General features: G+C 39.0%; 1 protein-coding gene across 1 annotated transcript in view; it reads left to right on the forward strand.

Annotated features, from left to right (window-relative positions):
• Window positions 1-19,529, forward strand: part of SH3GL3 (SH3 domain containing GRB2 like 3, endophilin A3) — a 42,289-nt gene that overhangs the window by 10,891 nt on the left and 11,869 nt on the right. The window contains exons 2-4 of the mRNA XM_040077713.2: window positions 17,522-17,590; window positions 18,213-18,285; window positions 18,765-18,908. Coding sequence (XP_039933647.1) covers window positions 17,522-17,590; window positions 18,213-18,285; window positions 18,765-18,908 — 286 coding nt within the window. The remainder of the gene's footprint in view (window positions 1-17,521; window positions 17,591-18,212; window positions 18,286-18,764; window positions 18,909-19,529) is intronic.

Genomic DNA, 19,529 nt, shown 5'->3' on the forward strand with positions numbered 1-19,529 from the left:
ATCGTGATTTAGGGCAGAGAGGTCATTAAAGAAGTCAGACCCCCTCATTGTACACACACCTTTCCACTGCATGTGCAGGAACAATGTTTGTGCAGTCAGCTTTAACAGCTGGATGCCATCAGATGCAGCATAAAGTTCCATGGCTACTTGCATCACCCTAAATCTAGGCTGTGGTAGCCTTGCTCTTCCTTCAGGGTAAGGTCCTGTCCACCTCCTTGAGTCAGCTCTGGGCGCTTGTGTGATCACACACACTAAGCTGTTAGGGGCTGCTTATCTGTCTCAAAATCAACCCAGCTCCAATGTGTGAGCAGCTTTCAGGTGGATTAACCCACTGAAGAGCTCACAGCACACAAGAGTTGCTACTACCAGTGCAAGGGAAACGGAGGGAATGTCTCGACAGGGATGAAAAGGACTTAGAGAAGGCTAAGCAGCAGTGGAGGAGTACATTAATGATTATTAGAATGTTTTGTTCAGAGAGTAGAATTAACTCTGCTTTGTAAGGGATTTGTATCTCACTGAAGTTCTAAATGATGAGCTCACAAGGAATCTCTGCTACCAGCTCACTCTGGGTTAATGAAGAATGTCGTGATTATGATATATCATTTGAGGGCAAAAAGATCCAATCCCTAATCCAGCAAGCCTGGAATCCAAACAGGACAACTGAGTGGTTTAAGTGAAATGGTGATTAACGTGGATGTAGGTAAAAGCAATGTTCCTGGTGAAAGCAGTACATCAAGCTATGTGAAGGCTTACACAGTGAGGTCTCAGCCAGGCTTCAGTGAAAAGACTGAGAATGCTGTTGAAAGAGAGGTAGAACACATTTCCTAAGTGGAGGAAAGAGTGTCTTTATTTCAACTGAGAGGAGTGTCTGGGGAAGGAAGTTCTGCTCAGTTGGTTAAGTACTACTGGGACAAATGATGTACAACAGAGACAAGTTAGGGTGATGTTTTTAAAGGCAGAAAAGGCAAGTAAAGGCAGTAAAAAATGTGGTGTAACTTCTGCTTTCTCAATACTCTGGGCAAAACAGAATGTTTTAAGGGACTTTGACAATTACTTATTAGCATCTGTAAAATCAATTTTAAATAGTCCTGAGAGACATCCAATATAGAAACATCTTAAATCTCACAGGAGTGAGGAGTAAGAAGAAAATAAGAAAGGTTCTCATATTATTTGGAAAGGAAGTGTGTTAAGGGGTTATTTAAATCTCTGGATTTTTGGTTTATAGTACAATCACCCTTTCTCATCTCTGCAGTGGGTGTATATGAGTATGTCAAAAGGAAGCCACACCTTCCTTACAAGCTCAGGGAACAACTTCAGAAAGGGGGATTGTTTTAAGGCCAAATCAGAATGGTATTGCTGCCAAGTGAAATTTTGCACTTGGAGCCTGTGGAGGGAGGAAAAAGTGTTAATGTGGTAACAGCCAGTGGAATGCATGCAGTGTGTAACTTGTTCACAGCTCCAACTCTTCTCCATGGAGAGGAAACAGGATGAAATATTGCCCAGTTGTACCTGAAACAAGATACTGAAACAGAGGCAGGAAATGGTTCTGACAGGCACTGAGGTGCTGGCTGTCCTGGTCACCCTGAGCAGGATGGGCTGTCTCTCTAGGATGCACCCACTACCTCTACTTGTCTGCAGTGCTCATGCACATTCTGTCTCATTATATTGGCTGCCAATATAATGGGATGGAAGACCATAGTTTAAATTTTACTTTTTAGAGAAATTCAGAAATTTTTTTTTAAGCAAAAGTTTGGAACTAAGTGAGAAGTTAGTGAAATTGAAAAGTGAGGAAGGATAATCACTACACGTATCTTTTTACAGCTCTTTGATGGCTTTACATTTCTCTTTTTAGGGTATGCTCACTTTCGCAAACAAGATTTTCAGCAGATTAGGGAACAGTATTTTAGATTTGCAAAATGAAATATGGAAGTGTGATTCTGTCAACATGGAGATTCATGGTTGGTATGTCATTGTTCTTGGCTATTTGAACTCTTGCATCAATTAATTTAAATTACTGTCAGAGACTTTAGTGTAGTCAGGTTTCCTTGTTAAAAGCACCTGAATCTCTTCCACTGTACAGTGGACCGTCTTGAGTTCACTGTTGCATTTTCTAAGCTTGCAAAGTAAATAATGTATCTGTGTCCAAAAATTTAGATAGGTTAGTTTATTACATTTGAATTCTTACCAAGATGTTTTCCCTTAGAGATGTGTACAATAGTGATGACTTGGAATTTCCAGATGTATAAATGCATGTGTAAGCATCACTGTTAAGCTTTTTAGGAAACAGTGGAGGTTTGTCAGGAAGAGTTCAAGGTTTTGCACAACAAAGTAGTTTTTGTTGTACAATACATATGCTAAAGAATAGCTGTAGCACACAAGTTGGACTAAAATGCTCAGTAATAGTGTGATGTGTCACTGCCTGGTGCGAAATGAATCACTCTCTATAGAAATGCAAAATCACATTATAGAGTCTAGAGTCTTGTACTTGATTCATATATGGACAAGACTCTCCTTTGTCCATGATATTGGTTTTCTTCAATATCTGTATGCAGCTAATTTAAGCCCACAGACAGCATTGCATTAGTGTACGTACCATCTCATCCTAATGATCTGTTTGATTGATGCCATTTGCTTCCATTTTCTCAGGGGCTTAGTATCTTACTCTCCTTTTTTGATACTTTTTTAGATTTGTTTAAAGACTAAGTATAGTTGTCAAATTGGAGTGGGTGTTTTGTCATCTGTAGAAATACTGGCCTCAGACCTGTATTGATTTGGGCATGCTTCAGAACAATAGTTTCTGTTCTGACTGAACAGTTGCAATAAGTAGGAAAGATCATTTAGTGCTGCTTGGAAGGACCATATTTGAAGTCATCAAAGGGCAGTGGGAAATCTTTTCTGCACAGAGAATTGGAATGAAACAAAATTGGAGAAAGCATGAGAGAGTTACTGGAGCTCCATGGTTTATGCAGTGGCATAGAGGTGAAGGCTTTATTTAGGAGTATGATTTTTGTTGTTGAAATGTGTCTGGATTTTGCCACAAATTTGATTTATAGGCAAGGAGTAGGTGATATGTAGGTAACTTGAAAAACTGAGTTTGCCATGAGATGCATGCAGTTTCTGGAAGGTACTTCTCAGTGGTTTTGCTGCCTGCAAAGTTCAGTAGCTACCAAAGGCATCAAGTTTAAAAGCACTGTGGTGTAGGAAGTGCCTTTGTGAAGCCTGTATTTCTTGCTTTTTCTTGCTTGGTGTGGTCAAGCAGTTAAAGTGAAAATTGCTGTGTTAGTGGGTACACGCAGAAAGCCAGTGTAGTTACCTGGGAAGGATGCCAAGTCTGATAGGGATTTAAATCTAAAGTATTTAAGACTTTAGACAATCACTGTGTGTCTCAGAATTACAGACCTAGAAGCAGTGGCTGTGCCCCAGTTCAGCTGGTTTAAGAGCCCGTAGGACCCAGAGGTAAAAGTCCAGTTCAGGTTAATAATACTACTGCAGCAGATTGTCTGGGTAAGTTAATAACAAGTTCCATTAATCACTGGGTGGTCCAGCTCATTTGTGAAGAGACCATGGGGGAGCAGAGGGGGAAGAAGTGTGTTTGAATTGTTCTTTATTGGAGCAAGCCCTGGGCCACTGCCATTGAGATGTTGTTGTAGGTCTGTGGCTGGAATCAAGCGTCTGCTTTGTGACAGCTGCTCTTCTTTCCCTTAAATGTACAACACATTTCCTTTCACATTGTTCAGTGGCTAATGTTTAAACTCTGTGCTAGTGGTTAAAAAGAATAAGGAATGTGTGTAATTAGGAAGCAGAGAAAGCTGCACTCTGTTATGGGAAGGAAATAAAAGACTTTTTACAACTATAGTTGAGGGTCCTGCCATAATTATCTGCATTTGATTACTGATTGCTTAATATTTTTCTCTCAAAAATCTTTGTAAAGAAAATTATCTCAAAACAAATATGCATTATAAGAGAAAGGACTTATTAGCCTTACAGGTTTATTAGGTGGTAGAATACACTCCTTTAAATATTTTATGCTACAATTACATTAACCATTTTGTATGGTTCTAGCTCATGCATTAACATTACCTGGTAGAGCTGTAGGTCTCACCTGAAGCTTAAATCCAAGTGTTTCGCCTGCTGACAGGTGTGAAGGCAGGAGGAGACGTGAGTCCCATTTTCAAAATGAAGGGTTTAATACATGCTGATGATATTTTGTCTAAGTGACAGATTTCTAATGAAAAGCCTTTATTCTTGCAGGTGGTTTAGAACCGAGGTATATTGTATTTTCTGAGCCTGGCACTGAGTGCTTTATAAGCCATTTGGCAAGTGTTCACAGTCAGTGCAAGTGCTGATGCTTATCTGTTGTGTCCTTAAGTTCAGGTGTCCGGGCATCTGAGGGAAAGTGCTTTTGCAATTTAGAGGCAGAAGGTCAAATTTAATGAAATGTGAAGTCATAAAGGGTGCATATCTACGTGATAGAAAGCAAAGCTGATAGAAAGTGGGTTTTTAAGGAAAGATTTATTGCAACCCTCCTTGAAAGCAAAGGTAGTTTTTATCCCTTTCTGGCTGTTTTCTTCCTGCTCCTTTTGTTATTTTCTGTTTCTCAAAATAACAAGTACATGATCTTCTCTCGGCTGTTCTTAACAGTATTTCTGTCCTACGACTCTTTATTCTTTTAACCTTGGGTTGAAATTATAAATTACCAGGATAAACCAGTCTTGTACTTTGATAAAAGAACATGAGAGTGTACCAATAAGTGACTCCTGAACAAAGCACTGAAGAGAACAAAAGTATATGCAACTCTTGATGGGAACAGAAGAGACACTAGCAGGAAAAAGGGAAGGAGGGGCTGGCTTGTGAGAGAGAATATTCAGGATGGAAGGTTGGATGAATTTTTATCATCTGTACATGCGCAAAGTAACTCTAAAGTTTTAAAATGTTTCATTTCCTGCCTAAGTATCATTTCTCTGAACAACTTACCAAGCCACTGCTCCTAGCAGTGGGAACATTTTTTTTTTGATACTTATGCAACAAAAATGAAACAACAGCTGGACAATTCTTGGTCCCTCTGAGTTGGGCTGAGTGTTGGACAAACATCATGATTAGGTCTTCTCGAAAAAGTGTGTGTGTATGAGATTTGCTCAGGTTTTGAGCAGGCCATACATCCAGCAGAGGTGGAGAGAAGTGTTATGTCAGAACAAAATGGAAACTGAAAGAAACCTGAGGTAAAGAGAGGTAAGTGATAATGAGGGGTGAGGCAACTGAGAGTAAAACAAACGAACTGGAAGCAGTGCTAGTGAAAAGAGACTAAAATTGAAGAAGAAAGGCGCTAAGGTACCAGTGATGAGTAAATGAGGAGAAAACATTTCTCAGGATGCACGACTGGCTTAACTTCTCTGTGAGAGAGAAACCTCACACAGCTCTGTAGAAATACTCAAGAGATGGGTCAGAGTGACAGCTCTGCACTTCTGTGCTGCAAGGTGAGGTGAGCACGCCCAGAGCACTGCCAGGAAAACCTGACACAGGAGGTGAGAGCCTAAACAAAGTGGCACAGAGCCTGACTGTCCTGGCACAGAGCTGGGGCTAATACAATCAGTGTCAGTGGGGAAGTTAATTCCTTGCTCTACTCTCCCCTCCTTCTTGTTTCAGTTTCTGAGCACCAAGCCAAACTTTTCTCTTTCTCCATCTCAGAGATGATGATACCCTATCAAAGAGCAGGCTTTGTCCTGGTATTTGAACCTGTGGCATTGATTTGACCTTGATGGGCCAGAGGAGCATCAGTTTCACTGTCTCCCAGGGAGGCAAGCAGTCTTTGTATTTCAGCCTTGCAGAGGAGCTTCAGCAGTCTTTAAATAGTCACTAGGACCCTGAGAACCCAGCTGGTAGTGGCTGCTTAGGGAATACTCTGAATTGCTCCATCTCTTCTTGCTGGGGGCATGTTCCATTCCTGCAGCTCTTCTCCAGTCTCTAAACTGTGATGGTTAGTACAACTTCAGGCCAGCTCTCGCCAGAGGCTCTGAAACTGGGATCCTCAGGCTAAAAGAAGAAATTGTAGAAAACCTCTTTGAAAATAGAGCTAAATTCAAATAGGTCCACAAATTTAATAGAGGAATTTATAGTGCTAATGTTTTAAATAGGACTCGGAATGAAATTATTATGGAGCATTAAATATGCTACCCTTTCAAAGGCAATAATATCTGCCATGTTTTCCTTTAAAACTTCATTTTTGCAAACTTTGGCACTGGTCATACTGGTGAGAGAAGTGCCAGCTTGAGCTAAGTTTGCAAGTGCAAAGCACTGGGATTTGAGAAGTAACAAAAGGGGGCATATAGTGGACTCCTGGAAGAAATCAATGCATTCGTTGTAGAAAAAATAATGCTGTAAAAATTGTCCTTCTGTGTATAATTTAATATTATTACATGTGCCTTTTGGGTAGGTAGGATTGCCATTGCTTTGCAAATAATCATGCAGTGTTTCTTTTCAAAAATTATCTTTTCATTTGCACTGTCAGAGTGCTGCCAAGCCAGGAGCCATCAATCTGAGCTTTGTTGTGCAAAGCTTTGTTCTGCCTTCTTCCTAGAGTATTCAACTTTTTGTGTACCTTTTAAGCATCTAGCTTATTTTTGTGCAAAAGTATTTGCTGATTTTCAGAATTCTTAATCCTGTTTGAAATGTATTAGGCCACAGTGCTATGGATCTTGCCCTATGCATTGTGGTTTGAAAGGAAGTGATGGGTCCAAACATGTACAGGTAACTCCATAGCCAAGCAATAGTTTAGATATTGGCAATTTCTGTAGTATTCTCTTTGTGATAACTGTAGACCATACTCAGAAGCTACCCTAAACTGCATGTGCCCTAAGACATACTGATGGTTCTATGATTTGGATGTCTAGATTGATTAAGAAAATACCCACAACCTATCTGACAATTATTTTTAAATGTAAATAACAGAAGCCTTTGCTCTGCTGTGCCAGATGAAACTCAAGGACAGAATATTTCTTGAAAAGAAGACATTAAATAATAGTAATGCAGTAGTAGTAGTTTAGCTGCTCTTAGCTGTTTATGACTAGAATCTGAAATTAAACAGAGCTCATATCTTGGCAGTATTGAGTCCTTTGTGCTTCTCTTGATGAGTCTCTTGGGTTAGACTCTTAAGAAGTATTTACATGCCTAGAGATTTAGATGAACACTTGGTGGGGTGTTCAAAAGCATCCAGGTCTCCAATACCTCTTGGCTTACTTAAGGGAATATGGGAGTGTGTATATGCACGTGTGTGTGTATAAAAGCTGTTGATTAATTCTGTTATTTTGAAGAAAAATAATGTAAAATTCAACAGGGAATAGCATTCCAGCCACTGAATTATTTCACAAATACCACTATGCTTGCATCTTCTTTTCCTATAATTTTTAATGTTATTCTTGTTTTTCATTACTTGCCTGTATTTGTCGAAACAGAAGAAAAAGTTGCTGATCCTTGAGCCTTCTGACCTGCATGGAAACGAATGTCCTTTGACACATCATTTTGCAGAATTTAAGTGTTACCACTCAAAATTTGAAAACTTGAAGCCACCTAGTCATATCTATTTTAACATGGAAAACAGATATAAACACTTTTACATACTGTGTACAGTAAAATCTCTCTTGCATAGAGTGTACATTCATCTCTTAATTTTTGCGAAAAAATCAGGAATTACATTCTCACAATAAGTAAATTGTATTCCCATAACAAATAAATTGTACAACTCACAATTTGTGCCCCATAAAAATAACTTTTCCTTGTTTCACCTGCTCAGAAATACAGATAGAATCTTTTATTTTAGACTGCACTCCTCAGGGCAAAGAGTGAAGATCTGAGACTCTGGCATTCTCATTTCAGAGTTAGCAGTTGTTCACTATGTGGCCAAGGACAGGTCAGTTTAACCTGAATTCAAGTATTTAGTCTTCTAGTTCCTCCCCTACATTATGTTGTATTAGGAGCTTGGATGTGTGGTTTCAGCCTGTATGGATTTGTTTCCCATGTTTACTGAAGCATTCAAAGCTATAGCAGTGGCTAAAAAGTAGCTCTTGCTGAGAGCAGAAAGTCTGGAATCCAGACATGTGGAAAAGCAGCACAAGTAGCATGGGCTTGCTTTCAATGAGACACTTGAGACCTTTGGAGTGTCACAGAAAGGGTGAAGCTGTCCATTACATCGTGGGGATAAAATATTCTGAAATATGCTAAGACCTTTCAAAGGACATGCTTGCTTAGAGCAAGAGACAGCACCCTTCTCAATGTGCAGACTTCATTGTAAGTCTAGATTAAACAGTCTATATTTACACATACTTTGGCTGGATTTAGTTAATAAGGTTAATTTGAAAGGCTGCATGATTGTATGCAGACTAGATCAGCTGGGTACAGGATTTTGAGTGTTGACTAAGGAACATCAAGTGCCTAGCATTCCTGACCCTACTTAAAATTCTCTTTCTGGCATAGACTTACTTGTAGAACAACTTTAAGCAGTATCAGAGCTAGAATTCAATGTCTGATGTTTCTGTTACTAAATTAATAAAAAACCCACCCAAACCAAGCCATATGTAATTTTGTGCCAATTCTGGCAAAAAATTACATACAAGAAATACCCTAGGAAGAGCACAGGTAAGTTCTCAGTATTGCTGTCAAAGAAATGAGATTTTTTTTTTTTTTTAAACAGATACAGCAAATATCAAATTGATTAATAAGTCTTGCAGTAGGAGTTATTATTGACTTTCATAGAATGCAGGACCACGTCTGGCATATTGGCCTGTTTTTACAGATGACTTTGGTGCTTCATCTTACCTAAGCAACTGTAGACCTTTTCTGAGATCAAGAGGTGTTAATATATCTTTTGCTGCTTTCTTGAGAGATGATGAGTTTCTAAAGCACATGCACGGAATTTTTCAATCTGTCAAGACCTTTAATACACTCAGGTCTATTTCCTTTTTGTTTCCTTTGTTTTTCTTGAAAAATCAGGAATCAAAAGCTGTTTAATGGATCCTGGAGTTCCTGTCAGCAGAAAGAATTGCAGAGACGCTGGTAATTTAGAGCTCTGGTCAGACACCCACATCACAGACATTGTGTGGCAGGTCTTTGTGCAAAGCCCTCATGAGCTTGGTTAAAATGGCCACCCTTCTCTTTTGAAAAATTTCCGTTGTGATAATCCTCCTACATGGCAGAATCTTTTGTTTAGGCTACGTAAAATCAGGCTGTTTGACTAATAACATTCTAAACTATTTTCTTCCTTTTTCTTTTTTTTTGGATTGTGTAAGTCCTTCTTCATGAAAAGACACATTCCTCAACCAGTAACCTCATTTGTCATGTTCTTGAGCTCTGTGCCTTTTCCTTTTTCTGAGGGGTTTCCCAAGCAAAGGCTGTTAAGTTGATTAAATATGACATGTAGCCAGGTGTCTTCAGCAGACGTTATACAAGTTGACCTAAGTTAGGAGAGTTCACACTAAATGCTACATCACAACTGTTAATAAAAGAGTTGAAAGCAGCAGAAATTCTTGCCTGCATAGGTATGAGTGTCTCACACAACCAGTGGGAAAGCAGAACTTCGGCTGATGGGTTGGTGAGGTTCATTTTGCTGAAAGACATCTTGCATTGTGAGGTGTATCTGGATTGCCTGCTGAAACTCCTCTATCAGTGGGGAGTGCTGTCATTGCTCAGTCTTCCTAAATGCAACTGTGCTTGTCAGGGCTTTCTCAACCCCAGAATACCTGGATTGCACTACTGGAGCTTCCTTTCTGAGCAGAACTGAGCTGCCACTTGTGAGCCTTTACCAGAGCTGTGCTGCTGCTGCTCCACATCTGCAGATGTTCATTGATTCCCCATGGGAGCTGCAGGCCTGACGTTCCCTGGTGTCAATGGGTACTTTTCTCTGCAGGAAGAGTTTTGGGCAGTTTGGATGGACTGGGTCCATTCCTGTTGATGCTGGCAGCTGGAGGGCCCACTGTAGATGTCTCAGCTGATTGCCTGGCTGGGCTTCTCTACACTTTGGGTCATGCTCAGCTGTTAAGAGTTTGCTCCATTTTAGAAAGTAGACTGAATAATAACATTTTGCATAGATCTGCACAAGACCCTTGAACAGTGACGTGCTTGATGCTGAGCTCGTGTTTCCCTGGCAGCTCAGAGAACATCTCCATGTGGGAAAGATGGATTTGGGGGCACCCTTGAATCCCCCATCCCAGGAAAGCCACGTTGCAAACACCTTTCTCTTTTATTCCTCTCTAGCTCGTGTATCCTTGTGTAACTCAGTTCATCTGTCTTCCTAAAAACAATCTGTGATCTTGTTGCTCCTGTTTGCCTGAGAAGTTACAAGTAATAAAGTAGTAGTGGGTTCATAAATATTGGTGAGATAGGACTGTTCGTCATGAATATAAACACTCTGGCAGTACTCTCATGCATTCTTTAAACTTTGTTTGTATGATTCAGAGATATCTTGGTAAGAAAAAGTAATGTTTTCCTTCTTGGGAAATGAGCCCTTGAGCCTCCTGTTGTCTTTTAGATGGCCTGGATTTTGGTCTTGTCTTTTTTTTTTTTTTTTTTTTGGTTGTTGTGTGAAGGAGTTTCCTAGCAAAAGCTGGGCTCTGAAAAATGAAATGGGGCTCAGTTTTTTATATTTCATAAGTTGTATGAAATTTTTACCATTAGAAAATATGTAAAAATATTTTAATATTTATCTTGGTGTGTCTTTAAATGTAACATATTTCTCTACACATATTTAAAATCCTTCATATTTCACAAAAATAGTAATATTTTAATTTTGTTGACTGCTGGGGTAAGATTTGCTATTGAGTCCACCAGAAATCCTAAGAAGGTTGATAGTGTGAGCATAGTCATGAGGTGTCTTTGAAGTACAAGCATGTTCTACAGTTCTTTATGTTTCTGCTTTAAATATCTGAGAATAGACATCTTAGTGAAACACTGTGATGGGAATTCCTCTGGCCATGGATGTAGTTTTCTGGAGTTCTGGTTCAGCTGCTTGTTGTAGGTAATGAGTTATGGCTGAATCATCCAATTTTATGCAGTGCTGCTTTGTTTCCCTGAATTTCTATAGAAGTGCACTCTGCCATGGGTACGGACAGACGGCTGCTTGAATTTTGGATCCTCAATATGATTATAATTTTTAATGTGTTCATGTCTCACATAAATTCCAAAATGTTACTAAGTTTTATAATTATGTTTTATAATTATGTATGAACTGTTACCAAAAGAGAAAGCTGCACTTTTTAAGATACCTATGTACATGCATTGTTAAATTCAAAGATATTTTATAGCACTTATGCAGCCATGGGAGCAATAACAAGTATTTGACTTCTAGGGCACAGTTTCTTGCACACCATAATTTTGATTAAATAGCAGTAGGATCCAATTCAGCTGCTTGATTAATTTTTCCAAAAAAAACTCCCAGTTCCTGCTACTGCTGTCAGAAATCTTTTCAACATTTTACCAAATGCTTTGGGGAAATCTGTGCCACTATTAGCTGAAAGTTTAGTGGAAGAAAAAGTTACAAAATGCTTCATGTGAACGTGATGACCTTCTGAACTTGACACTGCAAGGTCCTGAGCGCTTGGGGCTTCATCCAGAAAAGCACTTTAGCACCTACTGAGGAAGAACTTAAATGATTTGGTGGAGGTGAGCCAGAATGCTCTGCATTTGTGTGACTGAAACATCTGCATTTTGTAGTAGACCCTCTGTTTATTTTGGAGGGCAGAATAAATCTTTTTTCTTTAAAGTACATCAGAGCAAGAGAATTTTTATTTTCTTTGAAAACACAGTGTACTGAGGTGACTCCAGAGTTCCTGCCGTTGTTCAGTGCTTAGCCTCTAAAACGAGGGATTTGTATTTTCTCCAAAGCATTAGGATAGAATGAGCTATGTCAGTTTAATTAAAAGAACAGGTCCCAGTACCAGCACACTTTCATAGTTTGGTTTTTTCTTTATTGTTGTAGGGGGATTTTAGGAGAAAGTATCTCTTTAGGCATATATTACCCATTTTCATTTGCAGATGATTTGGTACCCAGGGGCCAAGTAAGTACTGTGTTTCTTTAGTCTTTTGTTTAGATCTGTATTTGAAAATGTGCATCTTAGTTTAGTTTCTCGGTGTGGGGTGCTGCTTTTTCTTCTGAGCATCCAGACCTTTAGAAAATCTCTAGAAGTCAATCACAGGGGTGCCTAATAGCTGCCCATCCACCTAGTTAGTAAAGAGGAATATTTTATTCTTTTTTTTAAAGAATATTTTTCTATCACGGCAGGAAGCTTTATGAAGCTGGCTCTGCCAGTGTTTATTCCTTCAAAGTTTTATTAAGATGCAAGATGTTAAGCTATGTTGTAGGTCAGTTCTTGGTGGTCTGCAGTACATGAACTAGTGCTAACCCTTTTTTTTTGAGTGTGGGGGTTAGCAATTTATATGAAATATAGCAATCAGTAAAGAAGAAAAACAAGTAATATGCATAGCATTGTAGTAGAACTTGGAAGCACAAAACAGGGAATTACAGATATTTGAGGTTAAGGTACTTTTGATCTAGAAAAGAGGCTGAAATCTTGGTCTCTAATCTGATAGAGCATTCTGGAAGAGGACAAAGAGGAAAATCTCTCCCTCCCCTCAGGATGTTGAACTCTGAAAGGAGATTCAACTTTGTCCTGCCAGCCAACTTATTCTTCCCTTTGTTTATTACAGGCTTAAATAAGATCCTTGAGAAAGCTGTTAGTATTGTCATATTGCATTAAACCAAATCAAACACTTACATGGCTGCAGGGAAATCACTGGAACTCTTAATGATTTATTAAGAGAAGCGTAACTATCATGTGTTAACCATAATGGAATGTAGTATTTTGTACTAAGTACTGTATTTAAGATGTATTTAATGCATTTGTGCAGTTTGGCCCAGTTCTGTTTCTATGGGAAATGTAGCCATACAGTTACATTATTTCCTGGCTCTCTGTGTGTTAACTTTGGGATGAATCTATTCATTTTCCCAGGTGATTGCTTGCTTCCTTTCGAGAGAGAGAGGGAAATAAATTTAAAATCTTTTCGTAGCCTTGGCTGTTTTGTCAGAATAAAAAAAATCTAGGTTTTGCCTCATGGGTTTGACACCGTGCATATTTATGACAAATGTAGGAATTTTCTATCCCATTAAAGTTTCAACAGATAATTTCAGCGGCTAGTCCTTCAGTACAAAATAAATGCTGTAACTTTGTAAAGAGTCATTAAAAGCTCTTAAGCCTTTAATAGAATACGATACCTTTCATTCAGCCTTTAAATAGCATAGGCTGATTTCCTGGCCAGGTATGTACAAGAGAGTTTTGTTGGCCAGCCACTTCTTTGAACAACAAAAGAACTGTGATGGTTCAATCCTGGGTAGTGAGTGTTGCAAAAGAGGGGCAAAACAAGTGAAACAGAAGGTCAGAGCATGTGTGCAAATATTGGCTGGCAAGAATCCCATTAACTTGTATTATAAAATACCCAGTGGATATATTAAAAAAAAAAAAATTAGGGTAATTGTTTTGAGAGTTTTATCAGCTCTCTGTTGATCTGGGATATTTTTGGCAGCTTCATATATTCAGTAACCTTCTGTAGTGAAATATGAAAAATTAGTGTAATTCAGTGGATATGATGTACAAAACATTAGTAAAATACGCCATTTTTCTGAAGCTTGTTATAAGCCATACAACAATGGGGAAATGTACTATTCCTGTGCAGTAGGGATAAATCTTAATATTCTTAACATAATTTTTATTATTTTTATTTTAAATCTTGAGACAAATTTAGTTTAGAGGTTTTTTGAGCTGTAGATTTTACTTTAATGTATGGACTGCTCATGTGCTGTACATGGAATCACAGAGTGGTAAGGGGCTGGAATAGATCTTAAAGATCATCCAGTCCCAAAACCCTCTGCCATAGACAGGGACACTTCATCCTAGACCACATTACTCAAGGCCTTCTCCATTTTTGAACCCCCCCAGGGTTGAGGCAATGCTTCATTGTAACAAAACACATCAAAAGAAAATTATATTATCTGGAAAAAAAAAAAAATAGAATAACAAGGAACTAGCATGAGAACAAAATCCCAATAACGGACTTATGAAAAATCTTTTTATCAGAGAATTTCTTGGAATACAAATGCCTTAGCAGATAAATATTTAGTCTTTTAAGATTGTAACAAAATTGTAGGTTGTAGCTGGATATACAGAACTAAAATAGAAATCATAATATCTGGAGGGGTTTCTTTCAAAGCCTATTTGTTTTATTCCACATTTTTTCTTCATACAAAATTCTGCATAAGCCCACCAGAGACTTTTATGTTGTTTATAATACAACATCATATTTAATTTTTCCATTCTAAAAAGGACAATAGGATCTAGAAAGAAGTAACAAGCAAGGAGCATTTGTGTACAAACTGCAATGTTTCTTCAGGCCAAAAGGTCTTCTATTACACAGAGCATACAAGTTTTACCACTGAAGGTAGTTTGCTATCATGTATTACTTCAAATGAGAGGTGATAATACAAATGGCTTACTTGAAAGTATTTTCATGTTTACAATTTAGCTTTGTTGCTTTTTTCTTTCTCTCAATAACTCTGATATAAGTGTGATAAGCGGGAGTTGAACAGACACCTGAGAGGAAGAAATCTTTCCTTTTGCAGAGCTGTTCTCTGGGTGTAGGTTTTGATCCAGAGGAAGCCTAGTTAGCTTCACCAGAAACAGGATTAATGAAAGGCTTTAACTTCTGACCTGCAGTGGAATAGTAAAGAGGTGGTGGCTCCCTGGTGGGAACTTTTTTATCACAGCCACAAACCGTGGCCCTATCTAGACAAATGGTGCTGAACCCATGGTGCCCAGGAATCTGGACGTGAAGGATTCTTCCTGTAGAAGAAATTCCAAACTTCCTTGGAGTACACACCTTGTGTAATGGCAGCAGTGTTGTCTTTGATGAGGTGACTTGTAAAGCCTGGTAGATATTGCTATGTAGCTACACAGCCCCTCAGCTGGGCATCCTCTATTTATGTTCAAAGCACTTTGCAGCTTGATATAATGCATGTAAATGATGCTCAGCAAATAGTCAGGGAACTAAAACTCAGCAGCTGTCTCCTTTGTGCACCCATTTTCAATAATTAATTTGGTATCTTGTGACTTTTAATTGTAAGGAGGGTGATGCTAGTTTTACAGCTACTAAATTCAGTATGATCAGAACAAAAGCTTTTTTGTTCCTAAATGCAAGACTAATACAGCTATTTCCAATTATACCAATACGAAATAAACTGTAGGGGTGTAAAATTTAATTATAACCATTAGAACTTTATACCAATTTTTACTGTTGGTAGCTCAGACAGCTTACAGACTTTAAGGAATCATTCTTTATGGAGCGTTGTTTTTCAAAGGACATTAGAGCTCGGGTAAATGCCATTGAAGAAATGCATCCTTGGGCTACAGATTGCAACATCATTAATGTTTGCATAGAGCTGGGAAAGCATATTGACAAAATCTTTTTTCTTAGGATCAGTACTTCTTTCCCCAGGTGTAGGTGTGTGTTAGGTTGTCTTCAGAGTCTGTATGAAACAGTGTGTGCAGATCCTGTGGCTGGCTCTCAGGAGCTGCATCCACAAGTCACTGTAATATAGATTTAGAATTCTATTATTGATTACATTTTCACAGTCAAGCAATCATGTTACTTCATTAGGTTTATTTTTCACCTACATATAAATGAATTATCTGTAATGGGACAAGCTATGGGCTGCTACTGAATATGGGTTTTGCAACTTCAGCCTCAAAACAGTAATTCCCTCACTGCACTCAGCCTTTGAAAAGGGTTTTGGGAAACCACAGATCTTTCTTGCCTGCTGGAGAAAGAAGACATGTGTGAGGCTGTGGAAAATGGCATTGATTATTTTTGGAATTAACAGTGCACTGAAAGGAGACAGGAACTGTTGTTGTGGAGGAGCTGCAGAATTCCTGATAGGAATTCCTGCTTTTCATGCAGCCTTGTCATGTACCTTTCTCCATCTGCTCCTCAGACATTCCTGCGGAGACCAGGGCAGTGTCCTGCTCCGTGTGTGACCTCAGGTCCCTTCTCTGCTGTCATGTCTTAGAGCAGCAAGATGATGACCCACGGGAACTCACTGGTACTTGGGCTATTCCATCTGTTTTATCTGCTTTTGTGCTCATTCTGTCAGTGCTCTGGAAGAGAAATGATCCTGACAAGTGTGTGTGCTGCTTGGCATATTAAGCATGAAGATTGTGATTGCTGCTCTAAAGCCAATAGAAATAATTAGCTGTACGTCTCTCTTTGAACTCACCTTTTCCCTTAAGCAGGGCTGTTCTCTGACTGTGTGGTAGCAGTGATATTGATGCAAGGTCAGCCACTGCTGAGCTCCCAGCTCTGCTTCATCAGCTCCTTGCTGGTTTTTGGCAGGGCAGTGTCCTCCCCCCACACCTGTGCCGTGAGCAGGGAACCGTGGCACTGCTGAGAGCCCTGACCCATTTTCAGGTTATGCAAGTCCCCAAGGCCCTTCTAATTCAGTGAGATGAATTCCCTTTTAGCAGGTGCCGAGGACAAACAGAATGCTTTATTGGGGACAGGTTTGGGGACCAGCAGCAGTCAGAGAGCTAGGCCTGGATTTCACACTATGTTGTTACACTTTCAGTGATAAAAGCCAATTAAAACAGAGAAATGTTAGGTATTTTTGAAGGAATTTAATGTTGAATATGTTAAATCACTGTTGTAGTGGAGGGATGCCCTCAAAGGCCTCCTCCACTGAGTGAGGATCTGACTTTCTATTGATGTTGTCATAGTGCAGGTACCATGTACTGCAAGAAGCAGATGGCTGAGTTCTGCTCAGTGACTTATTCCTGGCCATGATTTACTCAGTGAGGGCCAGGCAGGTCTGACAGCCTGGAGTTTTCACACAAAAGTTAGTTAACTTTTAGCCTTTTCAGAAGGTTTGCTGAAATCTATCTCCAACTGGTGCCTTGAGTTTTTGAAGAACACCTGGCTTTGTTGTTTTGATCACAAAGGTGCTCAGTCTTACAGGTGAATCACAATGAAGCATTTTTCACGAGTCTGTTCCTTCCAGAGAACAGCACACAGCTCCAGCAGCAGGAATGGGAATTACATCCCTGAACCTACTGGTACACAGGGCCAGAAGGTGCAGAGCTGCAGAGACACACCTGAAAAAGTTACTGTGGATTTACCTGCAGTCAGGCTCTGGGCCCTGTGCTGAAATCTGCAGTGTAGCTCATGCCAGCAGAGTACAAACTCTTCAAGCATGAGAAATGTTTGCTTGTGGGTTTTTTTTTGTTTGCTTGTTCTAAATTTGTATCAGGTATCCTTGTCTCTCTTGAAGGGAGTGCTTCAGTTCCAAGCCTGTTTGCTTTTGTCCTGCATAGTTACCTCAAATGGATACTGGCTATTTTCTGATCTGGAGTCAATTCCTGTAACTCTCAACTATATTTACTCTGTAATTAAATAACAATACCCTTTTTGTGTGTGTGTTAAATTTATCTTTTTACAGTTATTCAGTGAAAAAATAAGTGGAGCAGAAGGAACAAAGTTAGATGATGAATTTCAAGAGATGGAAAGGGTAAGAAAAGTCGTATTACATTTTTCAATATTAAGCTATTGCAGAATCAAAAATATTTAATGTCTCAAATGATGGAATGGTATTGTAAATTTACCTGGGGGAGAAAACCCTATAATGTCTAAACAGAAAGATAAAAGGGTAAATGCAAATTTGTCCTTGAGCCTTGGCAGCTCAGCCAAGGGAGGAGAGTCCTCCACAAAGGCTGTTTGAGCAGAGGATCAGCTTCCACTGACACCTTTCCACAGTGGAGAAAAATTCCTCCAAGAAGGGTGCAGAGCATCAGGAGTAGCCTTCCCCTGGCTGTGTGGGACTTCAGAGAAGTCTGCAGTGTTAGTGAGGCTTTGTAAATATCACAAAGCCCTTGCATCTGATAAAATCAATGATAAAAATCTGACTACTTGGGTCAGATTTTCTCCTGGTAAAAGATTATATTTTTTAGTTTAAATCCATGTTCAGAAATTAACATGAAATTGACATGCTTGCTATCCACAGATGAGTTGTGTTGCAAATTAAACAATGTTACTGCCAGTTTCTGCTTTTACAATTATGTGGGGTTTTTTAATTGCCCTTGCTTTTCTATGTATTTTTTAATGTTCATAGCAGACTTACTTTTCTTTTTCAGAAAATTGATGTTACTAATAAAGCTGTAACAGAGCTTCTGTCCAAATCCACGGAGTACCTTCAGCCAAATCCAGGTAGGATAGGAGCAATAGGTCTTGGAGTTCGATGAACATTGTTTTATTACTTGGAAATTAATTCTAGGTAAATAAAAGCTAATTAGGTCATCATTGTGAGGTTTCTGTGTGGAGTTCTGCGAAGTTCTTCTAAGCAAGAAGAGAGAGAAAGCAGGTTGGTTTTGGCTGTGCTTGTATCCTGCATTTGCTTTGTGCAATATTTCTAATCAAAGTGCTCACAAGCAGGACTATTCAAAGGAATGTGAGTGTTGGTGAATATTTGCCTGGAGAAACGATGCTTTTTCAGTTGGGAATAAAAACTAGTTTCATATTGTTGAATGGAATCTCATTTCAACATTGGACTATGAGATATTGACAATAAAAAAATCACCAGTCTGAGACGAGCTTTGCGACTTGTGGAATGATTTACCGCTTTAAATAGATTAGTTTTAAAACTGGTTTTATCACTTTTTTTTCTTCTTTTTCTATGTCTGTCTTAGCATACAGGGCCAAGCTGGGAATGCTGAACACTATGTCAAAGATCAGAGGACAAGTTAAAACCACAGGCTACCCCCAGACAGAGGGACTCCTGGGAGACTGCATGATACGGTATGGCAGAGAGCTGGGCGATGATTCTATGTTTGGTGAGTTTGTGCATCTCCTCTGCCAATATTTCAGCATAAAGTCCTTTACAAAGTATTGCTCACTGACATTACCTGTGTAGTTGGCTGCTGCAGGTAAGGAGGCAAGTTAAGTGCAGGGATCAGGGGATGATTGATACAGCTCAGAAATAGAATACTCCTGCACATTTGTCCGCCTCTGTTGCAGGTGGGTTTGATAACACTGTTACTGATGCTGTCTCATCATCCCTATTATTAAGCATTTTAGTTTCTAACTTGTCAAACCTAAATAATTTAGGGTGATTCTGAAATTTATTTATTTTATTTCAGTTTATTTCTTTTAACCTTTATATAAAAATGGCTATACTCAATTTGAGACTTAAACTCAGGGAAAAATTCTTGTAGAAAGAAATAAACAGTAACACTGGATGATTTTTCTTTTTAGTAATGACCTGTGCAAATAAAGTAGGGAGAATAAAATCATTTCCCCTGATATCTGCCGGGGAAAAAAACCCCTTGAAATGTAATTCAGAACAAAAATTTTCTAGTTCCAGTTTGTTATAGAGAACAAGCATAGCTTGCATTATTTTCTTACTTGCTCTTCAAGGGACTGCAGCAGGTGGAAAGATAACTATTTGAAATGGC

Source organism: Hirundo rustica, chromosome 13, assembly GCF_015227805.2.
Source record: "Hirundo rustica isolate bHirRus1 chromosome 13, bHirRus1.pri.v3, whole genome shotgun sequence".
In the NCBI taxonomy this organism is placed as follows: Eukaryota; Metazoa; Chordata; class Aves; order Passeriformes; family Hirundinidae; genus Hirundo; species Hirundo rustica.